The 21,392-nt window shown below is 42.2% G+C and overlaps 1 protein-coding gene across 1 annotated transcript in view; it reads right to left on the minus strand.

The window, feature by feature from the left end:
- Positions 1 to 7,779: 7,779 nt before the first annotated feature.
- PDIA4 (protein disulfide isomerase family A member 4) overlaps positions 7,780 to 21,392 on the minus strand; it is a 15,070-nt gene continuing 1,457 nt past the window's right edge. The window contains exons 3-12 of the mRNA XM_009275050.1: positions 18,693 to 18,886; positions 15,657 to 15,837; positions 13,701 to 13,906; positions 12,894 to 13,032; positions 12,160 to 12,365; positions 11,319 to 11,477; positions 10,017 to 10,168; positions 9,456 to 9,612; positions 9,127 to 9,360; positions 7,780 to 8,559 (exon numbers count right to left, since the gene is read on the minus strand). Of these exons, the coding sequence (XP_009273325.1) occupies positions 8,144 to 8,559; positions 9,127 to 9,360; positions 9,456 to 9,612; positions 10,017 to 10,168; positions 11,319 to 11,477; positions 12,160 to 12,365; positions 12,894 to 13,032; positions 13,701 to 13,906; positions 15,657 to 15,837; positions 18,693 to 18,886 (2,044 nt within the window). The 3' untranslated portion in view covers positions 7,780 to 8,143. The remainder of the gene's footprint in view (positions 8,560 to 9,126; positions 9,361 to 9,455; positions 9,613 to 10,016; positions 10,169 to 11,318; positions 11,478 to 12,159; positions 12,366 to 12,893; positions 13,033 to 13,700; positions 13,907 to 15,656; positions 15,838 to 18,692; positions 18,887 to 21,392) is intronic.

Here is a 21,392-nt window from a genome sequence, read left to right on the forward strand (position 1 = left end):
GTCTGCAGCGCTGTTTCTCTCACATTTTCTCACTTCTCTCTCTGGCTGCAATTGCACAGTTCCCCGCCCCCACCTCTTCTTAACTATGTTCTCACAGAGGTGCTACCACCGTCACCGATTGGCTCAGCCTTGGCCAGCGGTGGGTCCGTCTTGGAGCTGGCTGGCATTGGCTCTATGGGACACGGGGGAAGCTTCTAGCAGCTTCTCACAGAAGCCACCCCTGTAGCCCCCCCTGCTACCAAAACCTGGCCACACAAACCCAATACAGATGGGTAGAGAGCTAGAGCATTATCTCAAGAGATACACATCTGAGCATTTTTAGAAAGAAAAGGGGAAGATGTCTCCTTGACCTTGCACAGGTGCTATAACCCCTGTTATAAAAACATGGAGGGCCACACCTCCCGCTTAAAGAGAAATTCTTTGATGGAGCATGTCAGTTCCCTGCTTTCCAGAGGAAGTTTTATGCCGAGGATCGCAACAGACTGCAAGCACATTCCCATGACCTCAAGAAATCTGCCTAAGCCTGGAAGAGAGGTGGCTTTCAGGCCCTTTCCTCAGCATTTCCTGCTGGCTGGAGCTTGATTGCTCCTTACTCACCACCGTTTGTTTTGGACCTTGTCCGAGGTGCTTACGTCTCCCCATCCAGGAAGGTTTTTTCCCCTGTAGGTGCATCCCAGGTACCAAACTTCAGACTTTACATTCCACTGCAGGGACCAGCCACCCAATTTTTAGGTACTGAGTCTTTTACTGGATTTAAGAAATCGTGACTTGAGGTGAGGAAAACTTTGTTGCCACCATAATGCTGGAAGTATCTTTCTTATTCTGAAAGGTTAACACTGGATTCAGTTTAATAAAAAAGAAAGAAAACTTGACCTAGGAGAAAGGAAATGTCATAGACAGCAGAGAACCACATAATAACCACTTCTTTCTGGTGGCAAACAACTGAGTCCAGCAGTATATTTTTGAATGCATTTGATGGACTCTCTGAAGTTAAAGTCTATGAAGCAACTAAATTTAGCTGTTAGTTTCTTTGCCAATTAGAGGAGCACCTCTCCTGAGTCAGGCAATACTCATTCATTCTTTTACCACCATTAAAAATGTGTGGTCTAAATTGGTTACTGATTTCAGCTAGTGGCAAGATGAAAACAAGGAAGGTTTCAAACCAAACTAGGTTTGTGTTTTGTTTTGTTTTTTTTTTAACCAAACAGTAACACAAGATCTACAATTCCCATTACAACATCTTCATACTGTTCTACTTACTCTATGACTGAGCTGATGCATTTCTCAGATTAAATGTTTTCCCAAATTTTCTTGCACTCACATAGTTATTGATCTGTATTTGCTAGTGGCATATACGGGTGATTAGCTGTATTGCCTGGTCGCGCCCGTTATTCATGGTTACATATGTGTAATATGTACGTGTTATGTATATATGTACATATATGTACATCTTTACACATTATCCTAATTTCCTCTTTCCTTTCCATGCAGTATGTTTTTCTATCAACGAATTAGGTCAAAGTGCAGAGTTTCACAGCCAAGAGGATGACTTGTTCCTTATATATCCATAGTTCAACAGGATTGTCTCAGGTTGAAGTGTTTAAGTGCTGTACGTCTGATGAAGGTTGACCCTTCCTACAATTCTCAGGAAAATAGGCTGCATTGTTAGGAAAACAAACCAAAAAAACCAAACACTGAATTGCTCGTACCACTGAAGCTGTTGTCACATCACTGTGACCAAATAAAGACTTTTTGATCCTTACCCATTCTTTTGGACAACTTCCAGTATGAGGAAGTGCCGCCCTTACACCCACTGTGGTGCTGCTATAGAAAACAGCGTGCTTCAAGGATCTCAACAATACTTGTGGTGCATTTTGGAAGTGAAAGAATGAAAAACAAAGCCCACTGTAACCTTTTTGTTTTATTTTATTTAAAGTGTGACTTTTCTATTTAAAGATTGACTGGTTTGTCCAAATTGAACATTAGGGGTGATCTCTCAGAAAAATAAATAGGCAGGCAGATTAGTAAGGCCACTTACATTTCAATGGACTGGTTAGTACACCAATAAACACCTCTCAATTTGCATTTGCTGTAGTTATGTGCTCTATTACTGCGCCTTCAGGCTCCTTGAAAGGATCTTGAACAAAGCTCAACCCACCTGTCACTAGGCCCTCTGTGAAGATCTGCTGGTTGGGAACAGCTACGGCTTAATTAAGCCAGTGGAGTTTTACTGGCTGTCCTTTAGTTGTTATATCATCTTGAGACTGTAAAAGACCAAAAACAACTCAAAGCACAAAAGAAAAGCCAAACCCCACATTAAAATACCTGACTAGAATCTACTGCCCAAAGGCTTTAGCAAAAGTGACGTATGAAATATTCCACACAGCAAGTGAATACAAAACTGCCTTCCTTACTCAAAGCAGTACCACTTTGGAGAGGCACGTTCTACTTCCTGAATGCATTCTGTGGTTCAGAAATCAGTATTAGTGTAGCACCAGCACTTAACAGAGTTGTGGAGCTTTGGTTGTGTTGCATACTTTTTTTGTTGGAACAGGTGCATAGGTTAAATGCAAATTATTAGGCTGAATATGGAAAGTAAACTGCTTTACATATCAGCCCACAAGTTTTCAGCTATCAGAATAGGTGAGTAAATGGTCCTGTCTAGCCTTGATTTCTCTGACTTTATGGAAATTTGAGTTATCATTTGCTTTTTTCTGAGTCCAACTTCTGCTGTATTTTCTTTTACTCTACTTCTGTCATTCTGAGCAGCAATTTACCAGGCTGTATTGCAGAACAATTCTCCCCTATTGTAGGGCAAAACATACTGAATTTTAGGACGGCTACTGTTAACTTAGACAAAGTAGGAGGGCATTAACCAAGAGCAGGCTGATAAGCTTCAGCTTTCACTATGAAGAAACAACTGGCTGTTCAAAACCCCAGCATATGGAAATCCATCAGAGGATTGGGTTACTGATTGTGATAAGGGTTTTCTTTGCATGGTTGGATTAAACATAGCTTTATCTCTTTTACCTTTTTGTTAATCAAGCCACACACAGCTTGGGATTTGAACAAACAGCATTTCTGAAACTGAAACTCCCACCTTTCTAATGTAAGGATTCATGGTAATTCACAGAGCAGATCTCTTCTTCTCTATATGCAGAAATGAAACTGGAGAATGGCCATGTCTTTCCAGACCCAAGTAGTCTCACCCAGACTCTACAAAGACATAATAATTTAGATTTCATGGTGTGTACAGAACTTATCCAGACATTCAGGAATGGTGCAGAAAGCAATGCTGCAAAGGGTCAGATAACAGCACAGTGGCTTCATATAAAACCAGCTGTTCATGGCACAGAAACTCCAGCACTAACGTTAATGTGACATCAGTCTGTGGCCTCAGAGCATGCACAGCTGTGTCTAAAGGAGATGGCTTCAGTGCAGAGCAACCTCCAAAGAAGTTGAAAGAAAACAAGCTGACTTGTGAGCTCTGTAGGATTCTGGGCACAGATGTCAAGACAGGTTGCACATGCCAGGAAAACGGTTCTCCTGCCCATGGCTGCATGGCTTCATGCAACCTACCATAGGTCCAGGCAGAAAAAGAGGGGGAGTCGTCCCTTGACAAATGCACTGCAGTGATGTGCAGCGATTCCTGCGACACCTCCATACTTCAAGCTGTGCAGTACTACTAGCTGAAGTCCCAGAAAGGCCTGGCAACTGAAGCAAGATGCTACAGCATTTCAGTGCCTTTGGCTAGGGTTGCTCATGGATCTACCCACCACACCTGCTCTGCACTGAAAAGGGAGTTTTGCAACTTAAGTACAGCAAACCAAAGCCAAATAGCTTAACAAATACAAGGCTCAGTACCAGTTTGACTGAGTTACACACTTGTTTGCACAGGGCTTGATGGACTCGTTACCCCACATCAAGGGCTGAGCGTACAGACTGCAATACTCGATCCTCTGATCCTTGTCCAGTTCCAATGCAGGCTGTGACCAAAAAGCCTTTTGGAGTATGGACAGCTTGCAGTGGCTTCTCTTGCCTACCACAAGGGAAAGGATAGAAGCCTGACCACTACAGTTAATGCTACTTTCTGAAAAGCCTTTAACCCATATCATATATTCTTATTCATGTTCTACTTTACAGAAGCCCGTTTCCTCACATAGCTTCATGTATAAGAGGGAAGATAAACTTTGTGGAGTAGTCTCCGGATCTGCACTGCCTTGCTTGCTTGCTACCAAGTCTTGGGCCATACACAGACATCACCACAATTAACAGTTTTGAAGTATAAAATTGTTTCAAGTAGAAACAAAGTAATAACCTTGATTGCGAAGAGACATGTCCATCTGCTGTCATCAATTTCTTCCAGTACTAAACAAGCTAGCACTTAATGCACTATCAAGATCCCAGGCCAGTATTTACTGTCACCTTGAATGACCCACAGACAGAGAACAGATTAACTCACTCCTCAGGGAGCGCCGCCTGTGCTAGAGTTGCTGCTTACCTTAATCCTTGACCCTTTAGGGAAAGGAAGTGGCCCTGAAGAAGTCTCAACTCTGACTACTTAAAGACATACTGCAGTTTACAGAAGATTTTTTATTTTCTAGATGACGCATGTGTGGGAGATATTTACACCAGGCCAGGCTCCTTGGAGCCTACCTGGGAACAGTTGGTCCTGTGCTGAAGCATAAACCGCAGGCATTCTTCTACTTGAAGTATGATCAGAAGTGATGCCAAATGCTCATGCAGCTGTGGGAAAGAGCAAGTGAGGGGGGCTCCCTTGTTCTTTTACATTGTGTGCAATTTATTTATTTATTTATTTTCCTTCTGTAAGCAGGGAACACCAAAGCCGATCAGTGGCACTTAGGTAATACTTTAATGGAGTTCAGGATGCTTAGGAATGCATCCTAATGCACCAGGAAGGAAAAAGCAGACATGCATAATGCATTTAATAGAAATTCCAAAAGGTGGTATGACCCGTTCCCCTTAAGACGCATCAATCACATTAAAATCACTTTTTAGGTAGAGAGCTTTATCTAACAGAGGCCTAATGATGTAGCCATCCCAGTGAGTTTCACAAAGTTGACGTGATGTTGATAGTGCACACAGCAGGGGATAGGATACTGGAGCTAAGGAAAGCAGTTTGCTTTCCAGTATGACTTTGCCCAAAGCTGAAAGGCAACAGTACCCTCTCATCTTCCTGGGAAGCGATCAAGAGAAATACATCAATTACGGGATGCAGATGCCAAGGTGTGTGGCACAGTCAAGGACTCGCAGGAATGCCGCCAGAAAACACCAAGGTAAGGATGGATCAATTCCTCATTCCCTCTACTGCTCATAACCCAAACCCATAACCTACTTGAGGTAACGCTGCCTGCTCTTGCAGCTCACAGTCGTCAAGAAATTAAGTTAGCAATACTACAACTAGTGTATTCCTCTTCCTTACTCAGCTCTGACTAAAGCACTGCTGATCCAGAAGAAAATTCAGGTCTTTAAGCACAGCCCCAAAGTAACTGTGTACCAGGCTGCCTCCACCTGCAAGGGCAGGGAAAAGAAAGCCGGCAGGAGTGCCATGCAAGCACGCTCCCCTGGGCCTTGTGCCTTTTATTGCCATGAGGGCCCCCAGCAAGCTGGAGAGGTTGTTTTCAACCCAGAATGGTGTCAGCTCCTGCTGGGAGGAAGAAATCTACAGAAACAGCACAGCATTGGCAATGACAATGTTAGTAAGTTAGCACCTGCAAGAAGAGAGGCGAGAAACTCATGATCAAATTTGACACTTATTGTCCTGAGAAGACTGGAGCTTCAGCCCTGACTGTAGTCCCCACAACCAATACAGGACTTTTCACCCTCCCTTCTACGTGTTCCATATTTATCCATGTCCTCCTGTTGGTTAGACAACATATGTTTTGGAATAAATCCCTACAAGCCTGCAACTAACTAATAAGCAGGAGCAATTTAGTTCCTGCAGTATTAGATGAGGTATTTGCTTAGAGATAGAAACTGAACTATGTTTAAGAACTGATTTAAAAGGTCTGTGCCTACTTCTTTGGAGAACTGAGTTGATCTCAACCAGCAGACAGGACAGAACTTGTTTCTTGGCTTATGTATACTTTCTAAAGCTGAAAATGTAATGTAATGTAATGTACACCTCTAATGTAAGCTAGTGCTCAGCTAAGTCTGATCTCAGTCTTGTTGTCTATGCACAGATATTTAATCGCAGATCATGGCCTTTGAAGGCTCTACAGAAAAGCTCCAAACAGAAGTGGCAAGTGATGGGAAAATAACGCACTTGGTAAGAGTCTTGTAGGTGAAATATTGCCCAAGCTTAAGACATATCTCTACATTTAAAGGACAGTAGAGAAAAAGCCTCCTACTATGAAAAGAGGAGATTGACAATGCCAGGGCCTGAAGAGAATTATTACACTGCTTTAACACAAAGCAGCAATTGAGATCTGATCCTGAATAGTTGCTTAGCACTTCCTAGCTTTTGCTGATAAGTAACAGGAGCTGAATGGCATTCAAGCACATCCCAGCACTCCGTGGAGATTTGATAATGTTCCCTTCTTTCATAATCTGCTTTGTTCACTAGCTTCAGATAAATTGTTAATTAAGAGAAAGCCTTCATGCAGTTGCATACACCTCTGCAAGAACAATTCGATAACAACCTAGACAGCAAAGCGTGGCTAACAGTCAGTGGGGAAGAGTCCTCTGTTAAGACAGCAGGGAGGCACGTCCCTTCAACAGTGATGCAAAGTGCAGTAGGAAAGGATAAGGATTATGTACTCCCTTGCAGGCCCTTTTGGGTCCCTAGACTATACCTTAACAGCCACCTCCCGGACATGAGTTTACCCTTGCTACACAGAAGACTGCATCTCCCCAGAAGAAAAAAGACTGGGTGGTGGTTTTAGATTTGCAAACCCTCCAAAAAGTTGATAATTAATGCAACAAGGAAACGCTGAAGGAAGACTGATGATATTTGTCTTTTGCAAGACAGAAAACAGTGCTGCTAGGAAAGAAGCACTACCCATAAAATGAAGTATGTATCAAAACTGCTTCAGTGACACTCAAGTCACACACACTGAAGCATCACAGCTCTGAGAAGAGGCAGGCAGTGCTTCTGGAGTATGTAAGTCTGCCACCCCAACACGTTCCATAAATTTATGGATGTATCTAAACTGGGACATGCAAGGTCAAAATCCGCTTTTAAACGCACATACTGCCAAGTGGAGCATAGAGTAGATGTGATCATCCTTTGTACCTGCAGTAACTGCCACAGGAATAAAGTCCATCAGAAGGTCTCGGTCTGCTTTCCCAAAGAATCACTACCAAACACTTTCCTCTCTGCAAAAAGAAAGGAAATAGTAACACAGATCTGACACCAGAATCCAAGAATTACCAATCACTAGATGCTCTTTCTAGCACACTCCAGTTACTCCAAAATATACTTGGGAAGACTAAGATATAAATGGGTCAATATGGACTAGTAAAGAGAGGTAAATTAGAAAAATCTTGCTATTTTAGCATCATCCTCTCTACAGAGGGGCACAAAGCAAAAGCAGACAGGTCTAGAGCACATGTAGTTAGCAAGTCACTGTGTCTTATCTCAATAAGACCGAATAATTCATCCACACTTTAGAAAACCTCCATTCTTATCCTCAGCTATGAATACAGTGATATAGTCACACGAATAGGTCTACAGAAATATAACAAAAGAGAGATTGGCTCAAAACACCCTCCCCCCCAGTAACCATATCAACAAATAAGAGAAAGAAATCTGTTTGGCAGAGGCATTTGGTTCTCCCTCTCTTTTTGGTAGTCTTTTAACTTCCCAAAAAACCCCCCAAAAAACAAAAACCAAACCCACAACAGTTGCATTGGAGTCAAAGAATCAAGCTTAAGATAGTCACAAAAAATAAAGGATGTATTTTTCTCCAAAGATCAAAACCATAACTAACGTAAGACATTCATATCAGAGAAGTTCAGTGTCCAAAAAAACTTCTGCCATATAAAAAAAGATACTGCAATTGCTTTACTGCTCAAGAATTTCCTTGCTCAAACTGCTTAATTCTTCTCTCATGAAGTTGTGTCAGTAACTTGCTTTTAACTACAACATACAAACAATTTTTCTTCACCACCCTCATCTTATCTAAAGCTCTTCTTTTGTTCTGGAGAGTTTTGTCACATGCTCCTCTACAAATTTGCTCAAATGCTCTAAATCTCTGTCCCCGCCTTCAAATTTAATAGGGCTGTTCTTCTTGTCCCTCGGAGCAAAGTAGATAGTGGGGAATCCCTCCACTTTGTAGCGGTCACTCGTCACGTCGTTGGCAGTAGCATCCATCTTGGCTATAACTAGATTTTTCTCATTCTTGTATTTTTTGCCTAGCTCGGTATACACTGGTTCTAGTTTCTTGCAGTGTCCACACCATGGGGCATAGAACTCTATGAGAACATCATTCTTTGGATCCATTACTATGGTATCAAAAGTTTTACCCACTACCACTTTCACAGGCCCTTTGTTATTTTTTGGCACTGGCTGGGACTTCACAATAGGCTTCAGTTTTCCTAGAAGGAAGCAAAACACATACCATTGTTAGAATACAGTAAGAGCAGTCCTTATGATCTCCCCCAAGAAAGGGCAGAAGTACACCCTCCCGCCAGGGAAAAGCATTGCACCAGTAAATGAACTTACCTCTGCATGAAACATAGGCCAGCTTGCTGGTGACCTTTTAGCACAATAACCTTGTGAATTATGGACAACAATTTGTTTCACAATTCCCTAGAACTTTTCTCCCTCTTTCTATGGCTGTCCATCCACTATGTATTAGACAGTGATTTATTATACTAGTCCCAAATACGAATGATCAGCTCACACTTCAAAGCTGCAAGAACATTTTAGGCTTGCCAAACACGCTCAGTTTTAGAATATAGCTAGATGCCACAGCACAGTCCAATCAACAACGTTAATGAAGTGGGATACAAAAAAAAAAAAGGCAAGAAACATCCAAAAGCTTTAAGCCAGAGCACTGTAAGGTTGCACGTACGACTTTGTTGTAGCCATTGCCTCAGGAAAAACTCTTGGAAGGGGAAACAAAGCAAATGGCTTAGAGAACCCTATTTTAGAAACTGTACCTTTTTTGAATGCCAGCACAAATTGCCTGAGTACATCAGAGTCAAACTCTTCCGGATCCATGGCATATTTCTTGCCACCTTCATCCAAAATGGCAACATTGACATCCTCGCCACTCTCAAGCAGGCCCAGATCTTTTATTTCAGAAGAATAATCTTCCTCATCAGAAACAGCAAACACATATTCAGGGAAGTCTTTGGCCACTTCCAGGACTTTGCCTCTCCAGTACTGGGTAGCTGAAAAACCAGAACACAACGGGATTAGTAAATTTCTAGTTACTTACTGCTTGCTTCCTCCCAAAGTGGAGGAATGGTAATCTTGGTGAACTTACCAACACGGTAGTCGAAACTGAAGTCTACAGAATAATAGACAACCACTAGAGGACGCTTAGCGTATCTTTTAGCGTCATTGGAAGGCTTGCGATGGCCAACTAGAGGCAAAGCATGTTTTAGCACCTGCTCTTTAATCTCCAATCCATCTGTAGAGTCCTGCTTAAAAAAATTGGAAAAAAAGTTCAGACAAATGGATTTAAGTGGCATTTTTGTTACACACTACTGAAAACTAATATTGATGCATGCATGAATGAGAAAGAGGGGCATGTTATAAACAATGCTGTCACCATATTCTTCAAATCCTTGAGCACTAAAGATAATTTAGTACTCAACCCTTAAACTGAATATTGTAATGGTACATTATTATTTGAATACGTAACCTCTGGGTTAATTTCATAAAGCTTTCTTGAACCAAGCAATACTGTTTTCAGGGGACAAACAGGTTGCGTCAAATATCTAGTGGAGAACTTCCAGCAGGAAGGTGCCAACTGGTCATATATGCAAAGAAAGAGAACCTTCAGTTTGCACACAAACTTTCTAGCTTTGGATCAGCTACTCACTTTAAGATCCAAAACATGCATCTTGGGCTCGTGCTTTGACTGAAATTTTTCTGGCTGCATGACAACCAGTTTTCCTGGAGATGCTTTCAATAGTTTTGCAATCTCATTGCTGAAGGTGTGATGGAACTTGTAATCTTCTCTTAAACCGTTAGCTGAAAAATTAAGGTTAGGGAGAAGGAAAAGGCATTAAGAAGTGAACTGACAGCCTCCAAATGAAATCTTGAGACTGCACTGCAAGGAAACTCTCTTCCCATTCTCAATGGGACACGGAACAACCCAGAGTCTTGGGGAACAGCTCTCATCCAGGGGTGAGAAGCATGTGAAGTTACATACAATTCGAGTAGCACTACTTGAATGCTGTTCAACAACCCCTCTACTTGATGAGTTAGTCTACATATTCAAAAACCTTGAACAGCTTCCAAAACATATACAGTGAAACAGCTATTTGTTTATCAGTCTCTTACCTCTTGGCTTCACCCCAAATAACAAAGTAAGAGCTGGAAAAGAACTCACAAGGTCACCTAGTCAATCTATTTGCTTTGGGGCAGCCTGGAAACAGTTCCATATCTTGCCATACTGGAGCAACCAAATCACTCCTAACCCAGCTATAAATGTTGGCAGCCCCAGAAGCAGGCATAGCCAGGGGGAGAAGAATTGCCCATGCTGCTCTCAAGGTTCTAGCAGAAGCCAAGAGTGGCTGCGAGTGGTTCAATCACGCGAGACACAGGGATTGATTAGAAGTGTTCTGTCCCTTAAGTGCTTAGCCTCTTCTGTGTGGTAGCAAATATCGTTAACAGGACCGTCAATGTGTCACATCAAAGGGGTTTAAGAATAAACATTGCTAGGAATGGTCTAGCTAAACTGATCCAAAGGTGGATGATGATTCTTTCTCCAGGCCCCCCACCCCAAACAAGTTTGTCAGAGCACAGCCTCTGGAACTGTCAGATATGAAACAAGCAATAGCAGATGGCAAAGCTAGCAAGGCTTTAAGCCAGTAAGTTGCAATTTATTCCTCAGCTAGGAATTTTCCCTCCTCTCTAGTTTGCATGTTTTTAGGGACACAATACCAAGAGCAGGTGTGTGTCCTGTACTGGCTGATACTTTAATTATTGCCTCAAAATCTGGTGTGAGCTTTTTTCTTGAGTACAAGTGGAAGATCACCCTTCAACTTCCCTCCTCTTATTCCTCTCCAACCTCCCCCACTGAACTAAAAGCAGAAATAAAGGATCTCTCCATGCCCAAAGTCCTGGACAGAATCTCAACAGAACATACCTTTCATTAATATTTTAAAACATTCTTTACCTGCTTCCTGATAGAGCTGATAGGCTTTGTCATTCTCTCCACTAAAGACACCAATGATGATGACATCATCCCCATCCCTCAGAAATTCCTGTACCTGCTTGGTAGCCTGAATCTGTTTGGATGGAGGACCAGCCTGTTCAATCATGTAGTCGACAATACCTGTGAGACAAACCCACCCCCAAAAAGTTGCTTAGAACATTTATTGAACTGAAAGGTTCAGGCATTCCCTCTACGACGTTGTTTAATACCACATTTCCCATGGACACCTTTCTTTCTGTGCAGCCCTCCCACAATAACTAAAAGACCAGATCAGCGAGACCTCAGTCGAAGTTTTTAAAGCTGCAGTTCTGGATATTCTCTTTCAGGTTGGTTTCAGAAGAGGTGACCAAGCACGAGTTCCACAGATATCAGCCGATCTTTCAAGTAACCCTCCTTTCTGAAATTCCAGACCCTTCACTCTCTCCTGACCCTGCTATGAGCCAAAGTTCTACTTGGATAGTCTTAAGTCTTCCCTCGTATTAAAACCCAATATTGAGCACTTTGCCAGCCCTTATGGTGCATTCCAGTGCAATTAAAGGCTGCCCATTTACTCATACTGCCACTGCTTCACCACATGTATTTAACTTACTTAATATTAAAACGAGCTTATAGTACCACCATAAGATGTTATAAAGATTAGAGACAAATTTATACTGCTGGCCTATGTAGGTATGAGAGTACATTTTTTCAGGTTTCCCAAATACCACTGCTATGATGTTAACAAGTCTGCATGTCCTATAGATACATCACAACATTTGTGGTCAAGCCCTCAGAAAGTGAGAAAAAGCAGAAGTTGCAGTACCGTATTTTTCCCGTGGACCACTGTAGTCATAAGGTTTGCCCTTGCGGAAGATTTTCAGAGTTGGGTAGCCAGTAACATCAAACTTCTTTGCAAGCTCAGTTTCAGCAGTGGCATCGACTTTAGCCAGAGGAATAGGAGGTGTGCGCTTGCTGAGCTCCTGGGCAGCCTTCTCATATTCTGGAGCAAGCCTTTTGCAGTGTCCACACCTAGGGAAGGTGAGAGGAGGGCAGTTTTTATAAGCCATGAGTCCTGCTAGGTACCTTCTACCTCTGAAGTGGAAGAGTTAAGTCTTCCAGAATGGAGAAAGTAGAAATGGGGTTATTCAATCTACAGAGGACACTTCAGTCTAGTAAGACTTGTTTCTCCAACCTGAAGGTAGCCTCCATGTCTGGCCCCACGTTACTATAGGTAGTTTCATTTTTAGAGGCCATTTTTAAACTAAGGACCAACTCCCTTTGGTTTTCAGTATCTCTCAACATGTTCCCAAATTAGTAAATAAGGAGAATCTTCAGTGAAGTTTTGGAGACCACCCCTTGCTGAGACACAGATCCAGTCTAGTCTTCCAAGTGATTTGTAATGCAATCCTAGGTCCAGATTAGAACTAAGGTACCCCAAAGCTACACACACCTGAACAAGGCAAGCCTCTTCAAAAGAGGCGTAACGGAAGACAGGTTCACCAAGCGTGTTCAGGCCGGCTGTGCTAGGAAAGTACAGGTGACTGCCTTCTTGCTTACCATGGAGCATAGAACTCCACCAGGATTATGTCAGCACCATTCACGACGTCGTCAAAATTATCCTGGGTCAATACCAGGGTAGCTTCTGGTGGAGGGGTCCAACTGGGGTCAGAAACCTCCTTGACTTTGGCCACAATTGCTGAAATACAGTTCAATGGCCCAATTAGCAAGTTTGCATTATCATACCAGTAGCATATCGAATGCAAGAGTTGATAACAAGGATTTAAAATCAGAGTGGCAAGCATGGTCTTGGACCAAAGCTTACACATCAAGCTTATACAAGAACACTTTCTTAAGCTCCTTTATGTTTTACTTCATTGTTGGTATTGCCAAGAAGGTCTTCTCTTAACCCCACAGAGCATCTTACTTATGCAGAGCACAGATCTGTACTTTGCAGCACCGTAGCACATGAATTCCATTTCAAAACAGACAGAAAAGGTAGTTTTTCCCCTCTGACTGAAGTTGGACACATTCATTAAGCAAGAAACAAGTGGTTTTATATACAGTCAATACACAGATCAGATGTTTCTTATTAGCTGATCCTTCAGCAATCATGAGACTACCTCCTCTTCTAGTCAAGTCATTTCTAGAAACCTTCCATCAGTAACAGCACCACCCACTACCTACAAAATTGTCCTCTAGCATGCAGCCAATTGAGAAGACAGGCAAAATTTCAGCCTTCATAATATTATTCTGCTTAAGATAAAGTAACTTGAGATCAAAGTCCTTCAAAATAGTCACATTAAGAAGCAAGACCATATACTTCTTTGCTTTCTTACAGAGGACTTGCAAAGGACTGGTGCTTACCATCTTCTGTCCGAGAACCGTCATAGTCAACAGGTTGGCCTTTTTTCAGGATTTTGATGGTTGGGTAGCCGCTGACATCAAAACGACTTGCTAGTGAAGTGGCTGCAGTAGCATCTACTTTGGCAACTGGAATAGGAGGGTCATTTTCCTTCAGAGTTTTGGCTATCTTTTCATATTCAGGAGCAAACTGCTTGCAATGCCCACACCTGTCAGAGGAAGCCACAAGTAGATACATAAATGTATGACAGACCCGCAAGGGTATTTTGCTATTCTGAATTTCCAGGATGCCTTCTGACAGATGTTCACAATGTCAACATAAGGATGTTTGTCTTGCTATGTTTTCAGATCATAGACAGGTAGAGAGTAACTGTAGCTAATGTGCTGTTTGTTCAAATCCCAACTTTTTTTTTTCATTCCAAAGGCAACACATTTCCATATATGTTTTAAAAAGCCATTGTAAAAAAAAAATAACAATTCCTTTTAAAACAAAATTGCAAACCTTATACCGTGCTTCTCCTTCCTCCCTGGTCCCCAAAATATGGTCTCATTCAGACCAGCTTCTCCCTAATCTAGGTTCAGCTTCTCTACCCAGCACCCTAAATTGAACTAAAGAGAAAAATGAACCAGTAGTTAAGCTGGCCTAATGAAGTCTCACACCCACCACGGTATTGCAGCACCTGCTCTCTCTCTGGCCATACCAGAACTCTTTGGGAAGAACAGAGGCTCCTGATGCAAAAGCTGGCACGACAGAGGATACCAGCACAAGAAAACCTGAATATAGATTGATGAGCTGAAGACGAAACCAGGAAAATGAAGAAAAAAAAGAGGGAAGTTGTGTGTAGCAGACAGGCTGTACTCCTCAGCCTCTCAACTAGCAGGAGGGGGAGTAGAAAAAGGAAAAGAGGTGTTTATAGTCTGTGATGACCACACATCTTTCTGCTCGGATAAATTAAGTTTCATGTTCAGTTTTCATACAGGCAAACTACAGCTGCAGAAATACTACCTACAGCCAAGCAGGGATGGGATTCTCTGTAATGACAGTGGCATTAGTTAAAATGCAACTCCACCTCAAGCAAGATCATATTCTCCCCTCTATTCAAAGACTAGAAAAGGACAAACAAGTAAGTCGTCTTTATATCACTAAGCCACAAAGGAAGAGAGGTTCTGGCTCCAACACTAACTCAGTGACTTGACTGCAAATATATTCTACTCTTGTTTTTCCCCACTAACCATCCCTATTATTTTTGTCCATAAGAATGCAAGAAAAGATACATTCTAGCCTAAATTCTTTGTTGTCAGTTGTATGCAGGTAAATCCATTGTAGCTCCCCTGAGCACACTGGTGTTACTCTGCATACCCTGGTATGCCAGAATTATCATCATTAGATAGATGTATGAGGCACTGTTTAAATTGATAATACAATCTATGTCCTTACTCACACCACACCCTTCTGGCAAGGACAGAGATTTGAACTTGAGAAGGAAAACCTTCTAGCAATTCCCCTGCTAGGGAAGCCTCCTCCATTCCTCCATCTAGATGAGCAAGTGCACAAGTTCTCAGTGGGCTGCGATAGCAGGCTGCGAGACCGCACTGTGTGACTTCTCTGGGGCTCACTGGGACCATCTCTGTTCCCTGACAGGCACAGAGCAGGGATGGACCCAGAGCTGTGCTTCCTTTGGCACACAATCCCTCAGCATGACCCACTTCTGTGAAGAAAGAGCAGGCTGTTGTCTGTCACATGGTACAGGGGCAGGGAAAAGGGTACCTCCCACCACCAGAACCGTCTCCTACCCTGGACTATGGCAGAGTCCAGTGCTTCTCCTGCAGGCAAGCTACTCCTACATCATCTTTAAAATTGCAACCCAAGCTCACTTTTTAGGAGTGTGTCCTGTCAGAGAAGCCCCTGACAGCCACACCATCCTGCACCTAAGGAGGTACCACAGGCTGTGAACCCACCATGGCGCGTAGAACTCGAGCAGCACAGTGTCCTTGTCTGCAGTAAAGGTGTCAAAGTTTGCATCATTCAAGACTAATACACCATTTTCTTCTTTAACTTCAGAATCATCATCATCATCGTCATCTTCGTCATCTTCATCATCATCATCACCATCATTGTCAGCTTCTTTTGTAACAGATTCTGGGAAAGTAAAAGTAAAAATGCAATATGGATTAGACTGTGTCAAGTTTAATATTAAAATTACACTACCAGGTTAAAGATGGATTAAGCATATCCTGTGGTTAAAAAAAAGTATCAACACAGGTTAGCTCCTGCTTCATGTACAATGACAGCTACCTCAGTTTGCAAAGAGCTTGGACTCTGATGTTTGACCCGTCCCATTTCATTTCTGTCCACACTATGCCAGCTAACAATACCAATATTTCAGTAAAGTGTCAACATATATTTTGCTCTTCAGGGCAAACTAACAAAATGGACACAACAAGAACTAATGCAGACCTGTGTGACAGTCGCTACCAAGGTCCGTTGGGTATCTTATTAAAATGTGGGAAGCGAGGCACCAGGCATATTTTGTTGGGCAAGAAGGGCACACACATGATACCTGAATTCAAACAGAAGCCCGCCATCATGCAGCAAAACAGCTGTCCTTCAAGCGCAGCAACTTGTGGTTGGAAAAATTAGGTATCTTCTACCAAAAAAGCAGATGTTATCTGTCCCCAGTGCTTTCCTTGTACCCTTACTCACTACACCTGTAACACCACAACTGCCATGCTCTGCCTGTCTGAAGGTCTAATGAACAGACAGGCTTGCTATAAACTCAAATGCTACCATTTCACTACTACCAAGGTGGTTTAGAGGCAGCACTTCAAAATTATGCTTCTGTTCCTGACTGCTTGATCCCACCCCTGCCACCTCAATATATCTTGCTTTCAGTTACAGCGAAGTTTCAGGTCTGCAATTCATTGAAGAGGATTTTCACCCACCGGAGCATCACTCTGCTCTGGGTCAGCACCAGGCTGCAGAGTGAGTGTAAAATCAAATAAATAAGTGACTGTCACAGAAGTCCTGTCTAAACCCACTCCCACGCACTTGGCAGATGCAAGGTACTCTTCTGAAATAAATGGAGCGAAAACTTCTTTCAAGAACTTTTGGGGAGGACTTTGATTTAAGGAGACCAAAACCGCTAGACAGAACAGGCCTTTCAAGGAGAAAGCAGATTTGCTAAATTACCAAAGTAAAGTTAGCACATGGAATCTGAAGCCAGGACATTTCAACTGGTTCAATCTTTGTTGGTTTGGAATTTGAGATGGTTTCTTTAACATTTGATTTTTCACATGTTCCTTTAAAACTTTTATTTTTAAAACTGCTATCGTTCAAGACAAGCAGACCTTCCTGAATGACTTTAAAGGTATTTCAGTCACAGAACAAGTCATGCAAATACCTCATCCCAAATGAAAACTGTACAACAATGAAGCTAAGGCCCTTTCAAGCACTGGGAGGTCCAGGATTTAAAAAAAAAAAAAAAAAAGGAGAGATTAATGTTTCTTGTTCAAAACTATTCTCTACTTAACTTTAATTGGCTTTTGACTAAGCTGACAAGAATTACTGCAGTAGGACTGCAAACCATGTACAAGCAAGTTACTTATTCAGGAGAAGAATTGTGAAAATACTCTGATTTCACCTGGAATTTGAAAGTCAAGAATGATAAATATGTAGTATCCAGGTATGAAAAAGTAATATGTTTCTTGTTCAAAACTATTCTCTACTTAACTTTAATTGGCTTTTGACTAAGCTGACAAGAATTACTGCAGTAGGACTGCAAACCATGTACAAGCAAGTTACTTATTCAGGAGAAGAATTGTGAAAATACTCTGATTTCACCTGGAATTTGAAAGTCAAGAATGATAAATATGTAGTATCCAGGTATGAAAAAGTAATTAAAAACAAACCCCACTATTCTCAGACCAACAGCAGACCATAGGAACAAGCTCACTGTGGACATAATTATGATGTTGAATTGCAATAGCCATTTTTCTGTTAGAAGAAGGTATTAAAAAAAAATAAGTCTATATGCTCTCAGGAAACAATACGCACCCCTGGAGAGAACACATTAATTTTAATTAGAACCCAACTTTACACACCACCAAAATATTAAAGCTTCTGATGAGGAGTGAGATCACAGAAGATCATTTATCACACAACAGTAGTCACCTGGATTAAGTTTCTTTAATAACTATTACTGTTTCATCTGATCTATGAAGCAGCTAAAAGCACTGTTTGCAAGTGGACAATGCCTCCTATGTTGCTGCCTCTGAGAACTTGCAGTGGAAATGCTGAACTGTCAAACACCCTTGAAGTGAATCTATGGCAGTCACGTACCTACGGGACTGCACTGGTGAAAAAGCTAGTTTTCAGGGGGTTTCAGCAGTCAAAAATTCTGCTTACATGCATGCCCAGCAGTTTTGAGGGCTATGCTTCACCGCAGGGTGTTCGTGGTTGGTCTGTGCCTGAATTCCCAGCAAATTGTGCAATGCCCATTGCTTTTCCAAGCAAATCACTTCAGAATTGATTTTCCTGACACAAGAGAATTTGAGCAAAACTAGCCGGCCAATTCTGCTCATGCATCTTTGAAACTAACCACCAGGCTAGAATTTGAGTAGCCGGCCAATTCTGCTCATGCATCTTTGAAACTAACCATAACCACCAATTCTCATTCCTGTTTACTATGCTAACTACCCAGCCCCAACAGAGGAAAAAGGAAAAGCAGCTACTGTGGCACAGGCTCATGGTTTAGAAAGCTGAGAACAAAGCATCACCTACAAAAACATCCTGCACAAGACTAGCCGGCCAATTCTGCTCATGCATCTTTGAAACTAACCACCAGGCTGTGATTCTCATTCCTGCTTACTATGCTAACTACCCAGCCCCAACAGAGGAAAAGACCACTGCAGCTACTGTGGCACAGGCTCATGGTTTAGAAAGCTGAGAACAAAGCATCACCTACAAAAACATCCTGCACAAGTGGAAAGTGTTACCACTAGATCTAACATCCATCACTGAAATAATTTTGTATCTTTCACTGCAAGCATCTGCCATCATAAAACTTCCGTGACAGCGATATGTTGTCATGGGCATTACAGACACCCACTTCCTCCTCCTCGGAGGTGGAGGCAGGACAGTAGCACATAACAGCAGGACTCCAGCTTTTCCCAGCTGGCTTACAGAGGGCCTGCATTTAAAAAAAAAAAGTTAGCCACACCTATAAATTGGTCCTTAAGAGTGCAAACTCACCCTCTGTAGTCTCCAGGTTCACCGACACCTAGGGTTATCATAGCTACCTCTAACGTCCCCTTTAGTGTGGGGACTGAAAGACCTGCTTCAAGGACCTGACTGAGTATGGCAGAGGTAAGCTGGACTTTCTTCACGAAGAGCAAGAAACTTTCCTTTGCATTAATGATTTACAATTTGAATAGAACAGATACAGAATGAGTCTATGACACCTGAAATAGCAGAAGTAGCTAATAAATATTTGCATAAGACAGCTCATGAAAATAAGATAGCTGCACACAAACTGAAGTGTCTTTGTTTCTTAAAGCTACTTGCAAAGCAGGTGGACAAACCGACAAGTGACAGCCGTGGCTAAAACCTGCCCTCCAGTAGAATACACACTACTCCCTTACCCCAACAAAGCATTTCCATAAATTTCAACACATTATTACACAAGGCAAAAAACACGATGAAGAGGACACTCATTTTAAGACTTCAGGTACATGATGCTGGCTGGCAGGCCTTCTTCAGGATGATAGCTACTCTAACCAAAATTAATTCTTATAGTAAATTCACTGAACTTTCAGCATTTATTGAAAGTCTGGGCTAGTAACTTTTTCTTAAGTAGGGTGAATCCCGAATGAAAAAGCCGCATCCGGACATCAGTGACTTCTGGATTCTGCCTGAAGGTTTCCTTTTGAGGAGGGCACTGCAGTGTCTGTTTCTCAATCGGATGAGCTCAGTTTTCAGAAACACAGAAGTCAAGACTTGTGATCTGTTGCCAGGGCATTCAAAAGCCTTTTTATGAAAGCAGTCTTCCTCAATCTTTTCTGTAGTGGATCCTCTACATGATCCCTCCTTTTCCTTCATCAGGATGCAAAGGGTGTAATGGTCATGACCTAGGCTAACCTTGCTGTGAGCATATTTGCCTCACTGCCCTAGTCAAACTTTACTTCCAAAACCATACAGTGCAACAAGCCTGGTTTCATCCGAATTTTTCACCTCCTGAACAATCAGTTTACATAAGGTTACTTGCTTGTTGCAAAGTAAATTTGTTCCACTTCATACAGGTCTGCATTTCAAGGGCAAAAATGGAAATCCCTAACTACATGCATTTTTGAAGCAAAGACTTGGTAAAACCTAGCTCATGATTTATATACAATTTTGAAATACACAATAGAAATAGGAAAATGCAATGGATTAGCATTCAACTTGCACACAGGAGGAACTACTTTCATCACTGTGCATCTTTGATCTCGAGAACTCATATAATGGGAAGGACAGCACACATGGGAAATACTGATGAGAACCTGGCCCGCAAGAAGCTGAGCTACTGCTGTCAGCCACAGGACCCAGGCTTCACTGTAACGTCACAGGTGTTACTTATCATAGAATCATTAAGGTTGGAAAAGACCTCTAAGATCATCGAGTCCAACCGTCAACCCAACACCACCATGCCCACTAAACCATGTCCCTAAGTGCCGCATCTACACGTCTTTTAAATACCTCCAGGGATGGGGACTCAACCACTTCCCTGGGCAGCCTGTTCCAATGTTTAACAACTCTTTCAGTAAAGACATTTTTCCTCATGTCCAAAACTTCATCATTTGAAGGTAGTAGGGGAAAACAGTACTGGGCTTTGTCACATGCTACAAAGCGATGACAACCAAGTGTTCTAGCTAAAAGCAAAGAAACAGACATAATACAGAATCTTCCTGTGAAGCTCTTTATTTTTAATTCAAAGCTGAAATACATTATCTCCTTACTGCAGATCCTATAAAGAAATCTTTTCATCTTTATCCTATAGATTGCACAGTTGGTCACACAGATAAGGTAGCTGACATAAATGCATTTCTTCAAGTTTTAGTGCCTGTTCACTGAGCAAGAATCTGCAGGGCAAGAGTTCAGGAGGTCATCCATAATCCGGTCTCCCTGAACGCCCTCTAATACTTAACATACAGCAGTGTTAACGTAGAAAATACGAAAGACGTAGGATTTCTCAAAATCCACGTGAAAGACGGTTAAAAACAAAAAAGAAGCACCTTCAAATGCCCGCCTCCTTCGTACAGGCGCTAAACTTGGTAAGTCAAAGCAGCTTTGTTTCAGCTAATTTTGGAAAGGAGAAGACATGCATCAGTGAAATTCAAAGACAACGGGAAGAAACACCAAGAAACTAGCAACACACGGCCTTCCTTCTGGGGAAAAAAAAACCCCAATCAGTTTGAAACACACAGCATGCACGGATCCCCTGAACTAAGGGGTAAGGAGAAGAGCGCTCCGTCGGATAATGAAATGGCAGACTTACTGGTAATTTAAAAAGTCAGTAATGGCCAACATGGCTAATTACTAGCTTTTAATTCCGTGTTTGGAAGAGGCGAGGCAGAGCTGCCGCACAGCGAAGGAGAAACGAACAGCGCTGTGACAAGGAGGCTCTCCGGGATATCAGCGCCCTGCCTCCGCCGCCTCAG

Source organism: Aptenodytes forsteri, unplaced genomic scaffold (assembly GCF_000699145.1).
Source record: "Aptenodytes forsteri isolate BGI_AS27 unplaced genomic scaffold, ASM69914v1 Scaffold282, whole genome shotgun sequence".
Classification (NCBI taxonomy): domain Eukaryota; kingdom Metazoa; phylum Chordata; class Aves; order Sphenisciformes; family Spheniscidae; genus Aptenodytes; species Aptenodytes forsteri.